Source organism: Choristoneura fumiferana, chromosome 26 (assembly GCF_025370935.1).
Source record: "Choristoneura fumiferana chromosome 26, NRCan_CFum_1, whole genome shotgun sequence".
Lineage (NCBI taxonomy): Eukaryota > Metazoa > Arthropoda > Insecta > Lepidoptera > Tortricidae > Choristoneura > Choristoneura fumiferana.
In genome coordinates this window covers 4,992,470-5,010,775 of record NC_133497.1, presented here as the reverse complement: position 1 = coordinate 5,010,775, position 18,306 = coordinate 4,992,470, and the positions used below count along the sequence as shown (strand labels likewise).

At 38.3% G+C, this 18,306-nt stretch overlaps 2 protein-coding genes and 1 long non-coding RNA gene across 7 annotated transcripts in view; 1 reads left to right on the top strand and 2 right to left on the bottom strand.

Annotated features, from left to right (window-relative positions):
* LOC141443045 (uncharacterized) overlaps window positions 1-1,042 on the bottom strand; it is a 6,607-nt gene extending 5,565 nt beyond the window's left edge. The window contains exons 1-3 of the mRNA XM_074108262.1: window positions 917-1,042; window positions 389-577; window positions 32-241 (exon numbers count right to left, since the gene is read on the bottom strand). Of these exons, the coding sequence (XP_073964363.1) occupies window positions 32-241; window positions 389-577; window positions 917-1,024 (507 nt within the window). The 5' untranslated portion in view covers window positions 1,025-1,042. The remainder of the gene's footprint in view (window positions 1-31; window positions 242-388; window positions 578-916) is intronic.
* LOC141442608 (cilia- and flagella-associated protein 91-like) overlaps window positions 1-18,306 on the bottom strand; it is a gene marked incomplete in the record, with an annotated part of 185,848 nt that overhangs the window by 67,817 nt on the left and 99,725 nt on the right.
* LOC141442612 (uncharacterized) lies at window positions 2,722-17,678 on the top strand. Of its 5 annotated transcripts, XR_012452950.1 has the most exons (6): window positions 2,722-2,834; window positions 2,969-2,979; window positions 6,544-6,723; window positions 7,975-8,052; window positions 9,949-10,044; window positions 16,731-17,678. It is a non-coding gene; the product is annotated as an uncharacterized lncRNA (long non-coding RNA). The 5 variants fall into 5 exon arrangements; XR_012452949.1 differs by lacking the exon at window positions 2,969-2,979 and having other exon boundaries at window positions 2,724-2,834; XR_012452948.1 differs by lacking the exon at window positions 2,722-2,834 and having other exon boundaries at window positions 2,935-2,979.

Here is an 18,306-nt window from a genome sequence, read left to right as displayed (position 1 = left end):
CAGCAGAGATTGAAAATCATTTTACACATACCTCAACAAGAATAAGCAATCCAGCCCCAGCCCTGCTGCTAACTTTGATGAGACTGATGTCATAGAGTACACCCGACGCAAACACAAACGCAGCCATGATGTGGAACGCTTTGCGCGTCGTCGTAGTGGCTTTTACCGCCATGTTGGTACGTATGTATAGTAGGATTACAGCCACAATCACTAGGAACAGCCAAAAACCTATCAGCTGTCTCTGAAACAGAATCATTCACAATAGATCAACGGATGGATACTATAGAGCACATAAAAGAGTAGAAGGGTATCACCATTTTTGTGGTGATTTCTTCATCATTACCAGCTCGGTTTTAATATTTATTGAAGACTTTCAACAAATACTCACCTTTTTTTGATTCATGAATATAAAATACAACAATCTCGGTAAGCAGTCCCCTCCTAGTAACACATGTAGTTCCACCAACTCCAGCACAGCGGCTGCTCCGATAAATTGTCCAAGGACCACTAGGGTTCTTTGCTCTTGTTTCAAATGACAAAGAGCTGTAACAATTAATCCCACTGTTGATAACACTGTCTGAAAACACCCAATGAGTTTCACTGAAATTATGACTAGATTTTATCTCTCAATAAGTTTAGTCTAAGACTGAACCTCTTCTATTTCCTATACATTATACAAAGTTTGATCAGACAACCACTATTATTTAATTTTAATGATATTGTACTCATTAATTCCATGTAAGCCCAACTCACATTTGGCTTGAAGATGCGCTAGGAGAGATTTAAAATTTTGGCATAGGTACTAATTTTAATCAACATCTCACTCCACCTTGTCTCACCATTCCGGTGGAAAAGTATCTTTGAGTTTTTGGTGAGTTTTGTTTTATTTTAACATAATACTCAAAAGTTAACTTACAACAATTGCAACATTGATTAGATCCATTTTCACATCTTCACTTAAATACCAAGTGTAATTGGCCACTACCACAGTACTTGATATCACAACAGCTTGTGCAACAATCATTGCTTCCCCTATAGTAAATGTCTTGGATATGCCAGTGATCTCCGGAGAACTTCATTAAAAATAAATGTAGGGGGCAATGTGAAAAATTGCTGCAAACAGCATATCTAAAAAAAAAAAACCTATTAATATTATAAATGCAAAGTTTATATATGTGTGTATGTGTTTGTTACTCCTTCATGCTAAAATGGCTGGTCAGATTTGGATGAAATTTGGTATGTAGATAGATAGATGTCAGAAATAGCACAAAGGAATTTTATCCCAATATTCCCAGGGAAACTGAATAAAATCTCAACCACAGGGTTTAGAGACATGAAATTTGGCACAACAAATGTTTTTAATGCAATGTTAATGAAACCGCAATGTAATTTTTGGAAGTTCCTATAGAAATTTAGTAAAATCCCTTAAAAACCACAAGCTATACTAATATGCTAGGACAATAATGTACAAGTTTTGGAAATGGCCAATAAAAAAAACTGGCCACTTATCCCATCAAATTTTGGGAAATCTAGTATAAGTGAGCCTCTATAATCCTCAAGGAATGTCTGCCAATTTTCAAGTCTATTTTTTTTATTTTTTTATTTGACTGGATGGAAAACTAGCAAGTGGGTCTCCTGACCCACTCTATATCTGCAGTTATTCAGTAAAGTAAACTTGTTTAAAGGTATAAGATAATTACCTACCTTCTCTAACATAGCAGTACACCAGCAAAGATCCTATGAGTCCAGATGGTAGGCAACCACCCCACAAACTGTCCCTCAACACTAAACAAGATACAGACATAAACAATATGAACAATATGCAATAACATGATAGGCCTATAGACAAAAACGTTGCCAGCCTGTAGAGTTGAGGCACATCGTACAGCTTGGTGTACAGGAATAAAATTACTGGCAGAAGAGTGAAACACCATAGCCCATTGGATTTTGCAGGTCTGAAAAAAGTTTTTTGATTAATAATCCAGTCTGGGATGTTTCAATGTTGTATGAAAATGACGCATTTTTATGGTGTTTAAAGATAACTGCTAAATTACTTATCAATAGTTGCCCCTTGGACTTAATTAAAGATAATCTAGCACAGTAGGTACTCGCCTCGTTTCTATTGTAGCAGTTCGTAAGTTCGATGTTATGATTTTGTCTACAGACAGAGATAGCTCATAGATAGTTCTTATATGCCTTAAGCAGTTCTCGTCTACCGTATTGTATATGTGTCTAATATTGCTAGCCATTTTAAATACTTTTGAAAAACTTTATTATTTATACATTTAGAAGAATAATAACTCGTCTCGCCTATACGTGCGGTAATAATTTTTTTTTTCTAGTTTTGATTTGACATACCGTGAGACACTGACAGTTTGAAAGCACGCTATGGTCTCTTCTCAATAGTATGCAGGTTCCTCAATTTGCATAGAAGCTAGCGAAATCTAGCGCTCCTTGTTAAAATAACTTACCTATAAATTCTGCTTTCTTGCCATAACCAAAATATAAGTGAAAGTACATCAATATGTTTTTATATCATATTAAACATTCATTCTTAATAATTAAACATTTTATTCAAAGATTCATTAAACTTTCTCAAGCAATTTGTAAAGAACAGAGAACATTTTACTAGTAACATTGCTTACCTAATCGTACCTACTTTACCGTATCTGTCGATTCCGCCATTGCTTTTCCCTTCGGTAAAAAATACAAAATGTCGGTCGGCAGTTTTAAAGAACTTGTTGTTACAGTTTTTCCAACCTTTCGTTGCCTTTATTTGAGTGAATTGTTAATTAATTAAAGTGTTTTAGTGCTTCCTCCATTAATTCGTTGAGGTGAGCCGACTTGAGCCTTCGGCTCCTTCGATTTTTTGTCGAGACGAGATAGAATTTGATTTAATTATTTCACTACTAACGTATTTGTTAAAATATGTATTTCTCGTTTGCTGCGTGCCGGGATGCATGACAAGAAGTGGAAAAGGTAAATAAAACCATTCTAATAAAATAGTTTTCCAATTGTAAGATTGAGTTTTCAGTCTCGTGAAATATTGAACTATAAGCTTGGCAAAGGCGAATTATATCGCTAGTTATACATTCTAAGTGTATTTAAAAGGTTAATAATTAATCATTAACCGTTGTTGAGAGGATTTTTATTTTGATCAATGTTTTTGGCGTCACAGCCATCGTATCACATCATTATTATGCCTGGAGATTCCTATACATTACAATACTCTTTGGCCTGGAGTCTCTCTCCCAATAATGCTGATCATGTGTACCAAAGCCTCAATAAAATATAAAAAAACTAACCCGAGTGCGAGTCGGACTCGCGCACCGAAGATTATGTACGAAAAGTTGGTCAGACTATACCAAAGCGGGGAACCACACATTTTTTTTTATTGCTTGAAACGCGTAAAAACAGGAATCAAAAAAGACATAGCCATATTTTGGACAGAAAATTTTCAAGTAAATTACTATGGAGCCAGGACTTAAAATTCAAAACAATGTTATTTTCTATGTGAGTATAAACCCTATTTTAAATAATTGTTATAATTAGAGTATGTTAAAATGAGCATCTTTTAAAAGGGGTACTTTTCACTGTGACCAACTACAGATGAGATAGAAGTAGAAGAAAGAAAATTAGCATTCAACCTATATTTTAATCAAACATTGCTGATGACATTTCAATCATCATAACAGGTAAAAATAAATAAACTTACAATACTGAAATAAATAAAACTGTTATATCATAATAAACTGGTAAAAGGACAGCAATTTGAATGTTAATTTAAATAAAACTACATATGTACAATTTCGAAATGGAAAGGCTTATTTGAAAATATCACTGTATCATTATGATAATCAAATAATGAGAGAATCAAACGAAGCACGATTTCTAGGTATAATTTAATATAGATAATAAGTGTTCATGGAAACCGCATGTTCAGAGTATAGTAAATAAAATAAATTGTTTTGCTTATACACTGGCGGCTTACAAAAATTGCAAATGAACAAACAGCACTAAATGCATACCATGGCTACGTTGGATCAATATTAACATATGTATACTATTGTGGGGAAATTCAGTAGACATTAATAGGGTATTTATTGGTCCAAAATAATGTATAAGTAGCATATGTAATGTCCCCCTCTAACTACTTGTAAACCGCTGTTTGAACGGTTGAATTTACTGATAGTCCCTTGTTTTATATTTTTGAAATATGTAACTGTCAAATTACATCGAAAGCACTAAAACAAAACAGCAAGTGTGCCTTTTAATACCAGATACCCAAATAAACTAATTTATCCTAAAACTAACACACACTTGTATTGCAGAAACTGTTTTCCAATGGCAATACGAATATTTAATAAGTTGCCTAAGAGCATAGCTGAGTTGCCCAGGAGTAAATTCAGATTTAAATTATATCAGTGGCTTAAAGACAAAGCATTTTATTTAATTAAAGAATATTTAAAATAATAATTGACATTATCACAGGGTTACATTGATCTATAAATTAATAACTATTATTCAATTTAGATTATTTATTTATATTACAAAATTAATTGTCTTTTTAGTGAACTTATTTAATAAGTTAATGTTTTCATGCCAGTGTTTTTGGTTACATGTGTCACTGCACCTTAACACATTTTTATAAAACCATTTATTACCTTGTCTAAAGCAAAATAAATTATTTCATTTCATTTCAACAATAGCTAAGATTAACGGCTTAATTCAGTTCTGGCAATTCGCCGGCCGCTGCCGCGGTACGCTTGCTTCGCTCGCTCGGCTCGGCTCGTGCGTTGTGGACTCAATTCATACTAACCACTGCTCGCTTTGCTTGTACCTAAATTTCAAACTTTGGGTCCCTATATCTTGGCTATTTTTAATTACAGAGAAAAATTTGTCTAACAAAATACACTTATTTTAACGTATTCTATACAGAAACATCATTTAAAATATATGTCATCATGACTTCTTTTTGCCAAAAAAATTCCAAGTCCCCGGCTCCTTGCAAAAAATTTAAAACTTTGGGTACCTTTATCTCAGCCATTTTTGATTACAGAGAAAAGTTGTTCAAGTAAAATGCGCTTATTTTAACGTACTCTATTTGATAACATCATTGAAAATATGTGTCATCATGACTTCTTTTTGCCAAAAAATTTCCAAGTCCCGGCTCCTTGCAAAAAATTTAACATTGGGTACCTTTATTTCGGCCATTTTTGATTACAGAGAAAAGTTCTTCAAGTAAAATACGCTTCTTTTAACTTACTCTATTTGATAACATCATTTAAAATATGTGCCATCATGCCTTAATTTTGGTAAAAAATTCTAAGTGTAAAAATTAAGATGTAACAAAAATACAGCAACCCTGCGCCTAAGCAAAATGTATTTTATATTGGTCACTGAAAAATTAAGATTTTCAGATTTTTTTGATTGACTGCTATAAAAGCTACCTTTATACCAAATTTCAAGTTTTTAGGACAACTTGTAGGTAATTTGTATGGAAACACCTTTTTTAATGAGGGTATATTTTGTTTGGGTTGATTTCGAAGGTTAATTTTTTACAGAGCTTCAAGGTACTGCACACCAGGTTTGAGTATTGATATTAATTTCGGCATGCTACCTCCACATTGAAGATTGTCCCGTGTGGAAAATTATGCTTAGAGCCCTATGTCCCTGATGAAAAAGGATCTTAAAAGACAGACAGATCATTGTATAGCGATCATTTAAGGGTTCGTTTTTTAGAGTTCCGGACCCAAAATGGCAAAAACGGAACCCTTATAGTTTCGCCATGTCTCTGTCTTTCTGTCTGTCTGTCTGTCTGTCTGTCTGTCTGTCTGTCTGTCTGTCTGTCTGTCTGTCTGTCTGTCTGTCTGTCTGTCTGTCTGTCTGTCTGTCTGTCTGTCTGTCTGTCTGTCTGTCTGTCTGTCTGTCCGTCCGTCCGCGGCTTTGCCCAGGGACTATCAATGCTAGAAAGCTGTAAATTAATTTTTTTTAGGGTACCTCCCATAGACGTAAAGTGGGGGTGATTTTTTTCTCATCCTAACCCTTTAGTGTGGGGGTATCGTTGGATAGGTCTTTTAAAACCCTACTGGTTTGCTAAGACAATTTTTCAATTCAGTGATTTGTTTGCGAAATATTCAACTTTAAAGTGCAAATTGTCATTAAAATAGGGCGTTTTCATTAAAATTCACAACCGTAGTAAGTATATCAAACTTAAAAGGAAAACTATAACGGCAAGTTTGCTTGAGAATTATTAGTAGTTTAAGAGTAAATAGCAGCCTAAGGTATAAAATATACCTAAACTTGGAAGATTCCGTATAAAATACGAAATCCTTAGAAAAATATTACTAAATATTTTCGTAATGGCTACGGAACCCTATTTTGGGCGTGTCCGACACGCTCTTGGCCGGTTTTATCCCTTTTGAAGCACAAGTGCAAATTTGTTTCATGAGGATAAAACACAAGTGCACATATAAGAACAAGTGCGCAATTGTGCTTTACACGAATCTGAAAAAAGAGTAACATATTTATTTTTATTTATAGGTGTAAGTTTTCATGTGTTTCCGGATCCAGCCAAGGAAATAGACAGATTTCGAATGTGGGGTCAGAATGTTCGATGACATACATTTTCAAGAATAGGACAGTGAGTCAACAACAAAAAAAAATATTGTTATGATAAACAGAGATTGAGCAAAGCTGCAATACCCGTGCTTAACTTACCAGGTATGTATATATAAAGAAATACTTTGCATTTATAATGATACGCAGGTGGTAGGTGGGTAGTCTGGTAGTTGACCTATGACCTCACAAGCAGAATGTTGTTGTTGTTTTTTTTTTTGACTGGATAGCAAACAAGCAAGTGGGTCTCCTGATGGTAAGAGATCACCACCGCCCATAAACATCTGCAACGCCAGGGGTATTGCAGATGCGTTGCCAACCGAGAGGCCTAAGATGGGATACCTCAAGTGCCAGTTATTTCACCGGCTGTTTTACTCTCCACGCCGAAACACAACAGTGCAAGCACTGCTGCTTCATGGCAGGATTAGCGAGCAAGAAGGTGGTATAGAACTCTGGGTGGACCTTGCACAAGGTCCTACCACCTGTTGTTGATTCAAACCTCTTAGTTTTTCGGATTTATGTGTGAAATAACATTAACCATAAGCTTTTTGGTGAAAGAATACATGGTGAGGAAACCTGCACGCACTTGTGATCGGTGGTATGTGTGAAGTTCCCAACTTGCACTGGGCACTGGGCCCTCCCTCTATCAGTGAGGAAGCCTGTGGCCAGTGGTGTGATATACATATTGTATATATGCTGGAGCTGACGATGATGATGGACTTATATTGGCCAACGAAAGCTGTACCAGACAAACTGCGGCAAATTAAAAAGAAATGTGGCTGACAACTCTTGCTGTACACTGTTTAAACAATGTTGATACTTAGATATTATTAAAATTTTCCAGATCTTAAATTATACTTCGAGATTTCAAGCTACACCAACATTAATTATAGTAATGTGTGAAAGTTGATGATGTACTTTAGGAGTCCCTTGGTCAATTTTATGACTTTTGTCAGTGTCCATTTATGTACAGTCCAGACGCATCAATTTTGGACCATTTTGACCAGATTGGCATTGAATATAGTCTTCTAACATTTTAATTATAATATAATCTTATAAAATTTGCATTTTGAGAATGGTAGGTTGAATTGAACAAAAAATAATTTATTTATTTCTTAGAGCAGAAATATCGAAACTATCTAAGCCGGGTTAGAATTTATTTATTTATTATTTATATTTAGTTATGTAAAATTATTTATGTATTACATATGTTACAAATTTGATGTTATGAATGTAACAAATGAATGTCATCAATTTGACAGTCTTCTAAAATGACACCAGATTAAAGTTTGGTAAAAAATGCGTGGACAGCTTTTGCTGGCCAGATTCTAACAACTTTATTGTTTGTAATTACAGGTTCAACTCAAATTGAAGTATCTGCTGCAAGGACAATAGACACCTTTAATACAGATTTGCCTACAACAAGCACTGCAGGTAATTTCATGCGACTGTTGTTTATTTAAACAGACTTATATTGAAGTGGGTGATGTAAGTAGATACAGTTATGTGTATGCGAACCAAGCAAATCAATTTTGGAATACACTATTATTGATGAAAATGTGTGCATTCTGTTGGGTGCCTGTATTTGAATTACACGGATTTGCATAATTTACCATTTTCACTTCTGTTAGTAAAATTTTAATTGCCTCATGACAACATGGGAGACTGACTAGTTTTGGCAAACTAATTTTTTTCCAATTAATCTAAATAAGTAATTAGTATAAATAATTAGGTTTATGTTTGTGACAAGCAAGATATGTGACAGCCAATACAGGACACAATACATTTATATTTAACTACTATATTAAAAAAATATATGTATATTACTTTTTAGGGTATGTACCATACCTCGAAAACAAATAAGTTTTCTATTAATAACCTAACCATAAAAATTTCATTTTGAATACAAGCTTTTTACGCTGACTGTTCTTTTTGTTGACTGTACTTGCATTGTCACCCAAATTACATTTGTATACCAAATTTCAAGTCGATGCTATTAACCGTTGAAGAGTTCCGCCCTGCAGAGACAATCCTGGCTGGACTACTAGGATGTTACTACCAGATTATTGTGTTGTCACGCGATTTATATAAGTATTCCAAATTTCAAGTCAATCTGACTACTGGAAGTTGGTCAAATTATACTTGCAAGATTTGACTACAGACAGAGACAGACAACGGGAGTAGGTGAAACTAAATAAAAGCTTGTAAAAATGCAATTTTTAGTAAAAGCTCTTTTGCCAACTATAGTGTTTATTCGGAAACCAGCATAAGATAAACAAAAAAATTGATACACAATAATAATAATAAATATCACGGGACAATTCACACCAATTGACCTAGTCCCAAAGTAAGCTTAGCAAAGCTTGTGGTATGGGTAACTAAGCAACGGATAAATATAATTATGTAGATATAGATACATACTTAAATACATATTAAACACCCAAGACCCGAGAACAAACATTCGTATTTTTCATACAAATATCTGCCCCGACACGGGAATCGAACCCGGGACCTCAAGCTTCGTAGTCAGGTTCTCTAACCACTAGTCCATCTGGTCATCTAAACACAAGAATTTAACTGACTAACAATATTGAAACTCAATCAACTGGAAGAGATCCTGTTAGGATGATTTTGCCACACACACACACGCACGCACGCACGCACGCACGCACGCACCACGCACGCACGCACGCACGCACACACACACACACACACACACACACACACACACACACACACACACACACACACACACACACACACCATCACCATAATTTCGATTAATTTTAGAAAGTACCTCATTTACAACTAGTGCTAAATTTAATTTTTGAATACCTTTGTTCACTAATATAATTTTATAATAATAAATAGTCTAGATGGTTTAACAATTAATATGGTAAAATGTATTAACTTTCCGCCTCAGTTTTGTTAACCAACATACAAATTGGTTACCTACAGAACAGGCCTTGGCTAGTGTAGGAGTCAGTGTAATTTATTGTAAAGTACCACCATTTTTGAAAAAAAAAAATTGTATGTGTAGTTTGAATTGAATAAAAAAAATGAAATTGAATTAAAATTAAATTTTCTGTACAATAAAGAGCTTTACATACATACATACATTACTATATGAGTGAAAGTATGTATTGTAGATTTGAATTAAGTTCTCTTTACGTTGTCCAACATTTCTACTCACTCAATCAGTCATTGAGGTGTAAAGAATTGTATAAGATCTTGAAACGAAATTTTGCAACTGCTTGATCCCCAATTTATAGCATTCTATACAAATAGCTGTTTCATATAATATTATAATTATATATTTGGGGATTGCAGGTGTACAGGTTCCAACTGGAGAAATAGCTGCTGGAATTGCTTCCTTGAACAAGACAGCTGGTATCACCATTGATATTCCAAAGCCTAGAACTTCAGGTAAGCAACTGGTCACCCACATATTTATTTATTTATTTATCGTTATCATCAGCCTATTTACGCCGTACTGCTGGGCACAGGCCTCCTCTCACAATGAGTGAGCTTGGGCTATAGTTCTCACGCAGGCCTAGTGCGGATTGAGAACTTCACACACGCCATTGAATTTCTTCGCAGGAGTGTGCAGTGTTCCTCACGATGTTTGCCTTCACCAAAGAGCTCATGGTAAATTACAAATGTAATTCCGCATATAAATTCCGAAGAACTCGGAGCTGGGCTGGAACCCACGACCCTCTGCTTTTGTTGCGGACAACCACGCGACGATGTAGTTTTAATTAGTTTCTAATTAGATTTAGAGGCTGTTTCACCACCCGTTGATTAGTGTTAACTGACGGTTAGATGTGATGTCTCTATTTGTTGTGTTAGAATAAACGGAGACGGCATCACATTTAACCGTCGGTTAACGCTAATCAATGGATGGTGAAACAGCCCCTTAAGCTTCAATTATATAGATTCTAATTAGATTTTAAGATTATTGTATATTAGTACTGTAATTTAGCTTTAATTAGGTTAAGTTTCCCGAAATAATGATTTTTGAAGTTGATTTTTGCGACACTAGCCCATACCGAATAATAAATGCGACGACTGCGATATGAATGGGCTACTTCTCCGTTGATGCGCACCTCGGCGGGCTGATTGGTTCCGGCGCAGCATGGCGTAGCAACCGACGCCTCAACAGGCGCCTAAACCGGAGCCGAAGCGGTGCCTATCTCCGCCACCACCCGAACACAAGCGGCGCCGTTCGCCACCAGCGAGGCATCGAGAAGCTCGCCGAGGCACTGGAAAAGATGGCGCGGGTGCGTCCACCACCGCGCCAAGTGTACGAGCTGCCTTCCTTCTCCGATGCGGCGAGGGAGTGGCTGCCGTTCCAGGCGGCTTACAACGAATCGTCGAAGGCGTACAGCTTCACGCCAAACGATAACATGGCGCGGCTGCGCTCATGTTTGCGCGGCCCCGCACGCGAAGTAGTGGAGTCGCTGCTGCACACTGCCGCCAACCCCGAGGCGGTGATGCAGACCCAGCGGCAGTGTTACGGAAGTTCAGAGGTCCTGGCATCAAAAGCCTTGGACGACTTAAAGAAGTTGCCGCGCTTGGGATCGACCACCACCGAGATCAACACATAACAACAACAACACACAACCGCGCTGTAAAAAGCGAACTATCGACTTAGTGCGACGAGAGGAGCACCTCTACCAACGGAGGTGCCAGACGAACGACTTCGCCTCCTCCAAAGCGGGGAGAGGCTACCGAAGAGGAGCCGCCCTTACGCGCTCGACCCCGTCCTGGAGGACGGCCTGCTGCGGATGCGCGGGCGAATCAACGCCGCGCCGGTGCCGGGCCTAGAGAAGAGGCCCGGCATTCTTGATGGGCGACACGCCTTCTGATCGAGAGGGCGCACCGCGACGCCGCCCACTCATCCAACGAGCGGGTGGTCAATGACCTGCGGCACCGGCTGTGGGTGCTCCATCTGCGCTCCACCGTTAAGAAGGTGGCGCGCGTCTGCCGCACGTGCGCCTTGCGACGCGCGACAGCCCGACCTCCAGCGATGAGCGACCAGCCGCGGGCTCGGATCGAGCCGCACTGCCGGCCCTTCACCAACTGCGGGGTCGATTATTTCGGCCCCCTCACCATCGGACGGCGGCACGAGAAGAGATGGGTGGCGCTGTTCACGTGCCTTACGACGCGCGCCGTCCATCTCGAGACGGTGGTCAACCTCTCCACCGACTCCGCCATCATGGCGCTGGCTGCGGCGCTTGACGGCTCGTCGCGGGTGGCCCCGGCTCATGTACAGCGATAACGCTGCATGTTTCCGCGAGGCCGACACCGAGCTGCGCGCCGCCTACACCGAGTGGCTGCCAGCGCTGCGCGACTATGCGCTGCGCCATCGGATCAGACGCCAACCTGCCCCGGAACGTGCGGTCGCGCGGGGTCATAGAAGCTGTCTTCCCCGGATTGGATGGTGGCGTCCGGAGCGCGGACGTGCGCACGACGGGCGGCGTGTTCCGGCGGCCAACGACGCGGTTGGCTGTTCTCCCGACTGAAGAAGAAGCCTCCGCTGCGGATGCGGCGGGGAATTGTTGCGGACGGCCACACGACGCTGTAGTTTTAAGTAGTTTCTAATTAGATTTGTGGCGTTATCTGGGAAAAGGTACCTAGTTGTCGGTATTGAGTTATTGATATCCCCATAATCTACATACATTTAGCTATCGAACCATGTAAGAAACATGCATGTAGGTTTAATAGATATTTTTAAAAAATTGTTGAAACTCAAAAGCCAGAAAAGGTGATTATGAGAAAATTTAATTCAAACTTATACACCCCATAAAAGTATGTTGTTGGAAGTTACATAGATAACATGCTATTTGAGGAGTAGATTGTACGGGCTTTCAGGTTTCAAGAACAATTTTGTAATTGGACAACTGTTTTCCTATAGTTTACCTTGCTAAAGTGCATAAAGTAAAAAAAAGGTTGATGGATTTTTTACTTAATTTTCTATTTATAGTATATTTCCATTGGATTTTATCGAAGGAAAAAATATTATGCGTAATTGGACATTAAATAAGAACTACTCCGTTTTGAATTAACGTTGTTTAATGTATAAAAAAATACTTTAACAAAAATAACTTTGTGGTTTACAAATGTAATTAAACAGTCAAAATCAACAAACGCTTATATTTAGTACGTCAAAACATAGCCAAATGAGACCAAATCAACTCAACAAATCTTAAAAAACTAGTTTTTTCAGTCTCAGAATTCAAGGTGAAGTTTAGTAAAAAGTTGGTACAATCACTATAATATTTTTGAAAAGGTACCTTATCGTCGGTGCAGCGGTGGTAAAATATTTAGTGATATGAAGTGATATCATTTAAAAAAGACTAATAACTTACGATTAATTTTAATAGTCTTAATTTAAGAACACTTTTAAAACTCTTACCAAAAACCTATAATTTTGTCTCAACAAACACTAAATGATTAACGTATTTGAAAATGTACCTTATTGTCGGACGTAAAATGTTTAGTGACATAGTTAAAAATAAGATCTAAAAAAATGCTTTTGATTTGTAGTTGTAACTATTAATCGTTATTATTATTATTATAAATCAACCTCTAAAGACCAGCAGGTGGTAGGACCTTGTGTAAGGTCCGCCCGGATTGCTACCACCATCTTGCTCGCAAATCCTGCCGTGAAAACTGCTATTTGCTTGCATTGTTGTGTTTCGGCGTGGAGAGTAAGACAGCCGATGAAATTACTGGCACTTGAGGTATCCCATCTTAGGCCTCTAGGTTGGCAACGCATCTGCAATGCCCCTGGTGTTGCAGGTGTCTATGGGCGGTGGTAATCTCTTACCATCAGGTGAGACCCACTTGCTCCTTTGCCATCCAGTCGAATAGAAAAAAAATGACAAATTGGCGTAAAGCGTCACACTAGCGATTTGCGGAAGAGTTGAAAGCGAGGCAAACGTGCAGTGAATTCGCTGCGAGCGTATAACGATTTCGCCGCAAGCAAGCAACGACATCGCCGCGAGCGCGCCACGATGTCGCTGCTGCGAGCGCGTAGCGAGTTCGCTGCTTTAGTGCCAAAAACGCCATATTGTAGACTTTCGTATAATAATAAAAGGGCGTCTTCGTCGCAGCGAACTCGCAGCGACATCGTTGCGCGCTCGCATCGCTTTTAACTCGCCCGCAAATCGTTAGTGTGATAAGGCCCTAACTGGCTACCTACTTTAATTAAACGCATTTTATGATGATTCTGATTAACGTTTTTTACGCGCCGACAAGCACCGCACTGGGCCCGCGTGGGAACTACTGCCCAAGCTCTCTCATTCTGAGAGGAGGCCTGTGCCCAGCAGTGGGACGTATAGGCTGGGATGATGATGATGATGACGCGCCGACAAAGTACCGACGTCCGAAACGTCTTCTAAACCGATAGCGAGCGCACAGAAAGCATTCAAGAGCGGCACACGCCCAAAATAGGGTTCCGTAGCCTTACGAAAAAAATAAGTAATATTTTTCTAAGGATTTTATATTTTGTACGGAATCTTCCAAATTTAGGTATATTTTATACCTTAGGCTACTATTTACTCATAAACTACTAATAATTCTAAAGCAAACTTAGCCGTTATAGTTTTCCTTTAAAGTTTGACATACTTACTACCATTCTGATTTTTTTCAAATTTTTCCACCGGTTTAGATTTTAGAGGGGGGGGGGACGGTCGATTTTAATGAAAATTTGCACTTTAAAGTTGAATATTTCGCAAACAAACCACTGAATCGAAAAATCGTCTTAGCACACCCCTGATGTTTTAAAAGACCTATCTAACGGTACCCCACACTATAGGGTTGGATGAGAATAATAAATCACCCCAAACTTTACGTCTATGGGAGGTACCCTATAAACATTTTTTTTAATTTTTTATTGTACTATTTTGTCGGCAGTTTACCTATATATCCATGCAAAATTACAGCTTTCTAGCATTTATGGTCCCTGAGCAAAGCCGCGGACGGACAGACAGACAGACATGGCGAAACTATAAGGGTTCCGTTTTGCAAACCATTTTGGCTCCGGAATCCTAAAAATCGATTTAAACTTGTGTCTCTGTGAAATCAAAATTTAGACCCTGCTTATTAATAAAGAGTAAAAAAAGAAAAAAATGTTTTTTTTCGACATTTTACTTTGAACGCGATTATCTCGGAAACTAGAACCGACAACAAGGTACCTTTTCCCAGATAATGCCACATTTAAGCTTGTATTATATAGATTCTAATTAGGCTTTAAGATTATTGTAAATTAGTACTGTAAGTTAGTTTTAATTAATAATAATAATAATAATAATAATCATTTATTGCCACAGAAAATAAGACAAAAATATAAGCAGGTGGTAATGGGCTAGGCTCAGCATAAGCTGCGAGCAAAGGAAACTTGCAGCGCTGATTTTCAGCCTGCGCCCGTCCCACAGCGTAACAAGTTTACTCTAGAGCCGGGTAAATAAGGCTGCATTTTAAGAACAGAAAAGAAAATGCGCATGAAATAAAATGATAAATAAATAAAACTAAAAAGAACAGGTGGCAAGGCATCATTGCGAGTCTGTTGTCTTAGGTTCGGAGCTCTGAATTTGAGCTCTGGTTGAGTTCGAAACGCGTCAGTGCAGTGTGGGTTGCCGTGACCCATGCGCGCTCCCACAGTGAAGAGGTGGAGGAACCGCATGAACACGAACATGTTGCATAAGCGTAGATATCAGTAGATAATACCAGGTCGCGGGTGAGCAAAGTAATTGTTTTAGTTCATTGATTTATTTTAGGTTAAGTTTCCCGAAATAAAGATTTTTGAATTTGATTTTTGCGACCCTAGCCCATACCGAATTCTAGGGCACCACGATTCCGAGTAAATTAGGTTCATTTGTAAATAGTAAGTTCAGTAGTTTATAAGTAGCGATCAATAAAACCCGACATCGATAGCGAAAATGGCGATAATTCAATGCGGTTTCTGAAACCCTCGCTGGGCGCACCAGACCGCCTGAATTACCGCCAATTGAGTGGAGGCCATCTTCCCGCCGCTCGGGTATAAATACGACGGTCTCCCCCTAGCGAGTCTAGTCGACTTCAGCGAGCCATCCGAGTGACTAGAACAAGATATCCCAGCGAGCCTTACGATATCTGCGACGACCCCGGACCCGAACCATCTCTCGAACCTGCGACTTGGCTTTCCAACTGAACTCTATACTTGCTCACCCGACGACCTTGGCTATCGATACCGGATTTTTCGATTCGCGATACGAATTACCCGAAGAAATACAGTCCACTACCCGAACTGCGAGTTTTTTCTTCTACCCGATTGATCCCAAGGCTGTCGTGTCGACGACAGCTTTATTTATACTTTCACAAAAATAATACAAAAGGTAAACTTAAGGCTTCCTCTGATGATGCCCCATGACGCCAAATTAGATTAGGTTTTTCACAAAGTGCAAGTTTAAAATTACTTTTTAAAAGTGAGAGTTTACCTGCATTTAGTGACTTGTCGGGTCATGTGTTACCGCAACCTACACCATAGCATTTCCTACTTAATCGTCCGAAAAACTTGATTACTGGCATACAGCTAAGAGGTGTGTGGCACCATCTCTTGTAATTATTATGGCTTAAGGCCTAGCTGGCGTAACGGCCCGGCCGTGACTACGCGCTACCGAATGCGCGGCGAGCGATTTTCTTGTACATTGTGTTGATTTGTGGTGTTCAATAAAAATAGTTGTATGGTATTGTATTACTTGTGCTCAAAATCTTATTACTATAATAATTGATTTAAGTCATATTTCAATTGAAAGAAAACTTGCAAATGTAACACCTGATAGGTACACTAGCAAAGCTAAAAAAATACTAATACGTTGCCAGCCTAGAAGTCTGAGATGGAAATGCCTCTGGTTGTGCCTCTAGCTGTGTCTTGCTGATCAGCGATAAGAATAGAGAGTAAAATGGTGTTGCGATCTCGACGGACCTTCCGCAAGGTCCAACTTGACTAGTTGATCAGCTATGCGATCTTATCTTAGTGTTAATCCAATACAGCATTATATATAATGCATTATAATTAGTTCAGTTTCTTACATTTCCAATCAATAATTCATTTTATTAATTTTCAGGAATTCGTAAGAACAAAAAATGGAATTCTGAAGCAGAGTCCACGAAGAAACAGCTGACAAAATTGCAAGCGAAATTAAATAAAGTTTTAAGAGTCGAAAACTCGTTCAAATGCAGATTGGCACTAGCATCACAAATACGAAAAACTGCAATTTTTGAAATGCTCAACCATACAGATTGCACAGATAGAAAATATTGTATATGAAATTTAAAAACTGTTGTCTAATAAGTAATATCTCGGATTATAATAAGCTACACCGCCGCAAGCTATAACGTTACACCTGGATTACAATTTCTTGACATGTGATACAGAAAAACTGGCGAACTATATAGTTTGCATAAGTAATTGGAGCAAAGAGGTAAACCAAATTTTGGCAGGGAAATCAAATTGTATTGATAAAACCGACAGTATAAAAATATTAGCATAAAAAAATATATCGTGGGACACTTGACACCAATTGACCAAGTACCAAACTAAGCAAAGCTTGTACAGTCGAGTTCAAATATATGAGCATAACCAAGGCTTCAAATATAAATGTACATGGAAGGGTACTTTTATATCTGAGCAGATTCATCAATCAAACATATGTACACATGAGCAAGCCTTTCAGTAATATCTACACAACTGGAAACTCAAAAATATGTTATCTACAAATATTTTTAAAATTATTTGATCTACTGAAAGTACATAAAAATATACGCAAGGGTTATGAGGAACAAGGATGTAGCCCTCTTGTTCTGAGAGGAGGCCTGTGCCCAGCAGTGGGACGTATAAAGGCTGGGGTGATGATGATGAGCTGGCAACGTCGCATTTTTTTACTTTATTATTACGATATCATGATTAATTATTTGCATTAGACACATTTACTTATATACTAAGAACAATTCTTACGGTCCACATTTTAATTTTTCATTCAATTTCTATGGAATAATCCGAAAAAAAAAAGAAACCGGCCAAGAGCGTGTCGGACACGCCGTAAATAGGATTCCGTAGCCATTACGAAAAAATTAAGTAATATTTTTCGAAGGCTTTCGTATTTTATACGCAATCTTCCAAGTTTAGGTAAATTTTATACCTTAGGCTGCTATTTACTTTTAAACTACTAATAATTTTCAAGCAAACTTAACCGTTATAGTTTTCAGTCTAAGTTTGATATACTTACTATCCTGATTTTCTTCAAATTTTTCCACACAAAGGCGTAAAGGTATACGCAATCCGATTTCCGACCAATTCCACCAAAACTCCCGAGCCCGATTTTGTAACTTCAAAGTTCAAAATCACAAAAACGGCTGAACCGATTTTGAAAAAGCATGTCTAAGAACCATCGCCCTGATTTCAAATAAAAAAAAAACTGCAATCAAATCGGTCCACCTGTTTAAGAGCTACGTTGCTACAGATAGACACGCATACAGACACACATAGCGGTCAATGTTATAACACCCCTCTTTTTACGTCGGGGGTTAAAAATAGTGCTACGATTACTCGTCTGTACTCCAGTTACTCCGGTGTTTTCATGGATTCGGATTGTAGTAATACGAAACCGCTCTAACACGGCAAGTAGAATAAAAAACTGGCCA